The sequence below is a fragment of the Parus major genome, chromosome 2 (genome assembly GCF_001522545.3).
Source record: "Parus major isolate Abel chromosome 2, Parus_major1.1, whole genome shotgun sequence".
Taxonomy (NCBI): domain Eukaryota; kingdom Metazoa; phylum Chordata; class Aves; order Passeriformes; family Paridae; genus Parus; species Parus major.
In genome coordinates this window covers 92,237,634-92,244,499 of record NC_031769.1, presented here as the reverse complement: position 1 = coordinate 92,244,499, position 6,866 = coordinate 92,237,634, and the positions used below count along the sequence as shown (strand labels likewise).

The following is a 6,866-nucleotide window of genomic DNA, read 5'->3' as shown; positions in this document are numbered from 1 at the left end:
AGTGTGGGAACTTTCCTTCATTCATGTAAAAGCTGATGCCTGAAGATCTGAGACCAAAGCTACAATATGGGAATATTCTTGGGGGTTTTGGCTCCTAATACTCAGGGTGGTCTTATAGGAACTGTATACTTCATAATAGATATGTAGCAGAAAAGCAAAGATTGAACCAGAAAATTGTCAATTAAATATCCAAAGGAAACCAATAGTCAACTCTCCCACCCAAATCACTAAAGTGATTTTCAGGTTGATTCCTGCTGGTTGATTTTGTATCTATACCCACTTTTCCTGCTTACTTCTCTGTTAAGTGGAATGTCCTTTGTTCTAAACTTTCAGGCTATTCTGTACAAAAGATATTATTTTATAAGAGAACAGAAATGTGAGTGGTGAGGACCAGCAGCATATCAGATGGAGAATTGCATTAGCTTCATCAAAATCAGGGCTGCACCCCAGACATCCTGGAAAACGAGTGGTGTCTGGCAACATGACATAATTCAAAAGCAAACCATCCGTCATATTCAAAACGTTTCTTGTATCTCCTTAACCACATGGAGGAATTCATAGGCAAACACAGGCATCAGCAACACTAGGAAAATAGATAGACTTCTCTTAATTTTCACATTATACTCAGAGAGTTTCCAAAAAGTGTCTGATATTTGATACATCATGTAAATGTTTAACAGTGTTCTTCTCACATCCCTTGCAGTAGAGACTAGTAGATTTGCACAGTAATCAAACATGTCAACAAAACTATAAAGAATGCACATTACAAAAAATTCCAAAGCCAAGTCCTTGAGGAATCTCTACTAGTTTATTTTTGCTTGATATATTTATAAATTCATAATTGAGTTACAGCAGACGTAGAAGCCAGCTCAATCCAAATAAAAGTTTCTTAGATCTATATAAACTGAATTGTGCTCTCCCATGATGCGTTCCTTCGGACCTAATGGAGCAGACCATACATTAGTTTAATTAAAATCTAGATCTGCAATAGTCAATGGCTTTGCAGCCAGCTGACGTGCAGCTGCTGAGATGCTTCAATGTAAGTGGCAAAAAGAAAGGTAGAAAAAACCCCGCCAAACTGCAGAGTGAAAAATATATCGACAGAAGCTCGCTGCCTCCGACAGCACATCTGGGCAGTTCTGCTGGTCACTGCTGCTGCCAGCTGTAGCTCACTGACTGGCAATTCGGAGACAAATGGATAAAAAACCCCTCGGGCAAACCCCTTTCGTTCACAAGGTATATGTGCCGGTGGGAATATTCACACCAACTCGCATCCGTGCGCTGGAGGAAGTTTTGTGTTTCGTGCCGTTCTCACAGGTCTGGCTTTCCAGAGCTCCCGTCCTGGCCCCGTGCAGCGCTGCCTGCGGCTGCCCGGCTCCAGGGAGCCCACGGGCCCTCAGCAGGGAGCTCTCCAACGCCGTGATATGGCAGTGAAAAGAGGCTAGACTTCCTATTACATTTCTTTTTCTTTTTTTTTTCTTTTTTTTTTTTTTTTTTAATAGGAAGGCGTGACAATGTCTGCCGCCTTTTTGTCCTTTGCCATACTGAGCAATTAATGGAAAGCTGTGAAGGCGGTGGTGAAAAGAGTGAGCACAGGTGGCGCTCAGTCCGGAGCAACTCTTGCTGCCGGATACCTGTTGAGGTGGGTTTCACGCAGGCGCTTCATTATTTCTGTCTTTCCGAGCCAGTTCATTGAAACCCTGCCGGACCAGCCTTGCCCTGCTGGGAGACGCGGCTCCCGAGCCTCCCTGGGAGCGGAGGCAGAGAACAGAGACAAGTTTTCTGGGGAGAGGACCGCCCTGGGGGGAGCTGCAAGCTGAAGGGAGGGAAGAATAGGCGGGGGGAAATAAAGAAGGCGAGCAAACCCCACCTCCCCTCTCTCCGGGGAGAGGTTCCCGGGGAGCTCAGTCTCCCGAAGCGGCGCGGAGGCTCCGCGGGCGGGGCGGGCGCGGCCGGAGCGCCTCCCCGGGCCCGGGGCGGGCGGAGCGCTGCTGCCGAGGGCGGCGGAGCTGCCGAACCGGCTCCGCTCCCCGGCACGCCGGCACCTCCGCCCTTCCCTCCCCGGCGCTGTGGGGCGGCCGCCCCGGGCTCGCCGCGGTGCCGGGAAGCGGCGACTCCGCGTTCCGCCCGCGGAAACTTTGGCCGGCGCGCAAGGGGAAGGATGGAGCCAGCGGAGCCCGCGGCGGCGCTCCTCAACCTGTCCCGAGCCGCGGCAGAGACGCCCCGCGGGGAGTTCAACCTGTCCGGGCTGCCGGACGCCGAGGGGAAGCCCCTCTTCGGCATCGGCATCGATAACTTCATCACCTTGATCGTCTTCGGTTTAATCTTCACCCTGGGGGTGCTGGGCAACACACTGGTGATTACGGTGCTGGCGAGGAGCAAGCCGGGCAAGCGCCGCAGCACCACCAATATCTTCATCCTCAACCTGAGCATCGCCGACCTGGCCTACCTGCTCTTCTGCATCCCCTTCCAGTCCACGGTCTACGTGCTGCCCACCTGGGTGCTGGGAGCTTTCATCTGCAAGTTCATCCACTACTTCTTCACCATCTCCATGCTGGTGAGCATCTTCACGCTCTCGGCCATGTCTGTGGACCGGTACGTGGCCATCGTGCACTCACGCCGCTCCTCAGCCTTGCGTGTTCCCCGCAACGCGATGTTGGGTGTGGGGCTCATCTGGGCACTCTCCTTCGCCATGGCCTCGCCTGTGGCTCACCACCAGCGCATCTTCCACCGCGAGACCAGCAACCAGACCTTCTGCTGGGAGTTCTGGCCCAACCCACGCCACAAGAAGGTCTACGTGATTTGCACATTCGTCTTTGGATATCTGCTCCCGTTGCTGCTCATCTCCTTCTGCTATGCCAAGGTGGGGCAAATGTAAAAGGATGGGGGGGACATGGTGGTGGAAAAGGTGTCCGTGTGCCATAGGGCCATTTCTGGGCATGTGGAGGGACTTGGCACTGTTGGGAGAAAAAGGAGCAGGGATGAGTTTGTGCCACAAAGGGAGAGGGCAGGTTTTACAGCTGAGGGATGTCTGAGGGGGGTACAGCATATATTCAATGTCACAAACAGGTCAGAACAGGGATTGCATGGGGTGAGTGGGGGGGTTGGTCTGGCAATTACTGGGATCTCTCTGTCAGATTTTCTTGTTGCAGAATGCCAAGAAGCCCCAGTGCTCTGCTGCTTTCACTGCCACCGTAACTCTTCTAATTTCTTGCAGTGCTGTGTGAAGAGTTTGGCTCGATAAAGTAAAACAAAGCAACAAGTTGTTCAGGCTTCAGATGAAGCATTATGGTTCTTTAAAATGCACAGTGCACTTGAAAGTGGCAAAATGTATCTGTTTGGTGCTAAGAGTAAAATGTGCATTATGCTGCCTGGTCCCTGTGCTGCCGTGTCTTGCCCCAGTTAAAGCTGATGAGAAGTTACCTCTGACTACAGCAAGGGCAGGTGATTCTAGGGAGCAGGGCATTGGAACCCAGGTAGGAAAAAACAGTAGTTAAAGGTGCCTGAATATGGGTATTTAAAGATTTTTATGCTTAAGCAAAGTGGCACATTCTTCTGTAGTAATTGCAGCCTTCAGCGTATGATCCTCTGCTTGCTGCTGAATAGGATCTGGAGCGCCAGCTGCTACCTGCTGAGTTAGTCGGAGATCCTACTGCTTCTGTGCCAGCTGCCTTCAGTTGCTGGATTTCTCCTTAGGCAGTGCTTTACATTTGAGAGGACTGGACTCCTCTTGCAAATAAGGACTGCTTAAGTCAGTTCTTCAACTGGCAAGTTCAATAGATGTACCTGAAGTATTTAATTTGAACAAGTAATTTTATGTTCTTCCCAGTTTTATATACATTACGTCAGCTTAATTGTGATGTGCAAATTGAGGATATAATGTTGTCCAACTCTGAATCAAAGGCAGACAGAACATAAAGGACAACATTTCTAAATGGCTGTTCATCATGGAACAAATCCAGCCTGGCAAATGGAGAAGAAACACAAGTTTTCATACACAAACTGAACCTGGCTTTTCCTGAATGAATATGCTGGTATTTCATCTACTGTGGTGAATATGACTGAGCTTTAGTGATAGATCATCAGTTTGAAGGAAGTATTGCACATTGCAGAGAGAACATTACAGAATGCATGCACAGGGGCTTTCAGCTACAAATTCTTCCCTTTTTCAAAGCCAAAGCATCTTCAGTCTCAGCATAAAGTACTGGCCTTCGAAGTCTAATTATATGAGAGAAGATTAAAAAGAAATCTTTCAAAGTTAGCATAGTCCTGTACAGTGTTGGCATGAAAAAAGCAAATATGTTTAACCAAAATATATGCATAGTAAATAAAGCACACTCTGTCATTACAAAGCACCTGCACAGAAGTAAATCTCTCAATATTAGTGTTAATATGTAGTTTTAAAAAATAAATAAATAACCCCCAAGAAAAAAAAAATAAAAAAAAAAAAAGAACAATTCTATGTGAAAAATATGCCCAGGAGTTAGTTAAAATCAAGTAGTAAAATCAAGGCCACTTGAAGTTACAATAAAATTGTGTGCTTAAACTATTGCCTGGCTAGGGTCTCACCCTGGCTTTGTGATGTGTTTTGAGCCTGTTTGTGTGATCCTGCTTCCCGTGCTGTCAGGCTGGAGGAGATAACCCAATGGGGTGAATTTTAGAAGATAGCTAGGAGCTAGCTCAAATTCCCAATCAGTTTTCAAGCTGAAAAGTGCCGTGGCTTGTACAGAGCTATCAAAAGTATTTGTACCCCGCAGCTAAAGACTCACTCCTGCCCTCTTTGGGAGCCACTGACAAACCTCCAGCTGCAGTACTTTGGGGCGGGGGACCCTTCTCTTCAGGCTGAGCAGCCCCAACTCTCTCAGCCTCCCTTCATAGGAGACATTAATCTCTGCATTAGTTTCTAATGAACTTCAGTGGTTTTCATGAACTGTGGATCAGCGAGATAACGCAATCTTCTGCTACAGTAAATTAAGACAAAGAAGACTCATTTTTCTATTTGAATATATTGCCTTTTCTAGACTCCTTTAAGGCAGTTCTGTTTCTTTCATAAACAAATTGCAGTTGAACTTTTGGTTTTGAAAGTCTCATTTTTTAGGCACTCTAATAGGGAGCCAAACTCTTTCTCTCTCTCACTCACATTTATATCATATTAGCAGAGATTTGTATTTTGCCCGTGGATAACAATGCTGTTACAATGTACAGAAGTGCTGAAGTATGCCAGGTATTTGGAAGCAGTGTCTTCCCAAGATATCTCATGTCATATATGCTCTTCAGGCAGAGATTTATGAGATCATGCTCTGTCTTGTGTGTACAGATAGATACCTCTTTTCTCTCTTCCACGAGTAACATTGGTTCCGTTTTAATGCAAATTTTTCCTAGAGGAGTGGAAATATCAGAATTAAGGATACTTTCCTAGTTTTGTGAAAACAGAAGACAATGAAGAAGGTGGAGTGTCTCCATTATCCTCTCTATTTCAATGAGTCAGTTTGCATTAAACACCAGACAAGCCATAAGGGAAGAGGTCTTATCAACTTACAGAGAGGAAGACACATCTTTTTGGGAACACAGTAAAGAAGTCACAAATCCACAGGAAACCAGCTTTTGTTGCCTCACAGAACTACTCTTGAAAGAAGTTTACTACGTCAGAGGGAGGAGCAGTGATTATGTAGTGACCAGCTGAGTCTCAGCACTGCATACTTACAGACACCTTGTATTCCGACTCTTTTATTGCTTATCACTGTACTTACTGTCTTTTTGTAATACTGAGTTTTTGTATGTGTTTCGTAACAGTGCTACAACGTTTGCTCACTAATGTGTCCTTAAAGGGTAAAGTGATAAATGATTCCCTGTCAGCTTCTAGCAGTTGACATCTGCCAGGGTTGTGCAGTGCTACAACTAATTCTGGGTACCTCCATTTTTCAAGGATTCACTCCTTGAAAGTCAGGCCTCTTTCAGTCAAACCTTTTGGTTGGACACCTGTAATTATTAGCAAACATTTCCTTTTATAGATGTAGAATGTTAAAAGCTTTCTTTAAAACAAATATGTCTTGCCCTAAGAATGTTTCCATTATTATCTATCATTCTGAACATTCTGAATTCATGTCATGTATGATTTACAGACTTGGTTAAAACTAAGCCATAAAAAGTAAAAGGCTCAACATAAAATACATGCTTATTTGGCTTTGAATATTATATCCTAAATTTTGCTAAGCAGCAAGGGGAAAACTTAATTAAACTGCACTGAAAGAGACAAATCAAAGGTATGACACATTAGTCACCCATTTGAAAGAGGGTGAAGGATCTCTTGTGACAATAGAAGTAGCAGCATTACTTTAAAACATGGATTGCAGGCAATGGCACTTGAATTTCAATACTACAAAGGTGGTTCAGAATTTAATGCCTACATTATTCATAAAACAAGCAGTTCATTCTTACTAGATAGTGACCTTGTGCAGGCTTTCCTTCTGCATGATTTCCAGTGGATGATAATGAGGGTGCAGTCAGTGAAATGCCAGACAGCAAACATGGTTTTTAACTTCAATCTTTCACAATGTTTGGTAGACTTATGTGAATAGGCACAGATAGTTGAAGTTATTTTCCTCAATCTTGCACTGGAAAAAAATCTCTTTCTCTACTTGATTTGGTCAAAGCCCTCAGTCAGGGCTTCGAACAATCTTGAATGTAGTTTCTGAAACAAGTGGAGGGAAAGAATAATTAAAAACTAGTTTAAAAAGAGAGAGAAAGAGAAAAAGAAAGAGAAAAAGAAAGCAAAAAGAGGAAAGGAAAGGAAAGGAAAGGAAAGGAAAGGAAAGGAAAGGAAAGGAAAGGAAAGGAAAGGAAAGGAAAGGAAAGGAAAGGAAAGG

The 6,866-nt window shown here is 44.9% G+C and overlaps 1 protein-coding gene across 1 annotated transcript in view; it reads left to right on the top strand.

The window, feature by feature from the left end:
• The first annotated feature begins 2,030 nt into the window (after positions 1 to 2,030).
• GALR1 (galanin receptor 1) overlaps positions 2,031 to 6,866 on the top strand; it is a 13,733-nt gene continuing 8,897 nt past the window's right edge. The window contains exon 1 of the mRNA XM_015651060.3: positions 2,031 to 2,863. Within this exon, the coding sequence (XP_015506546.1) occupies positions 2,162 to 2,863 (702 nt within the window). The 5' untranslated portion in view covers positions 2,031 to 2,161. The remainder of the gene's footprint in view (positions 2,864 to 6,866) is intronic.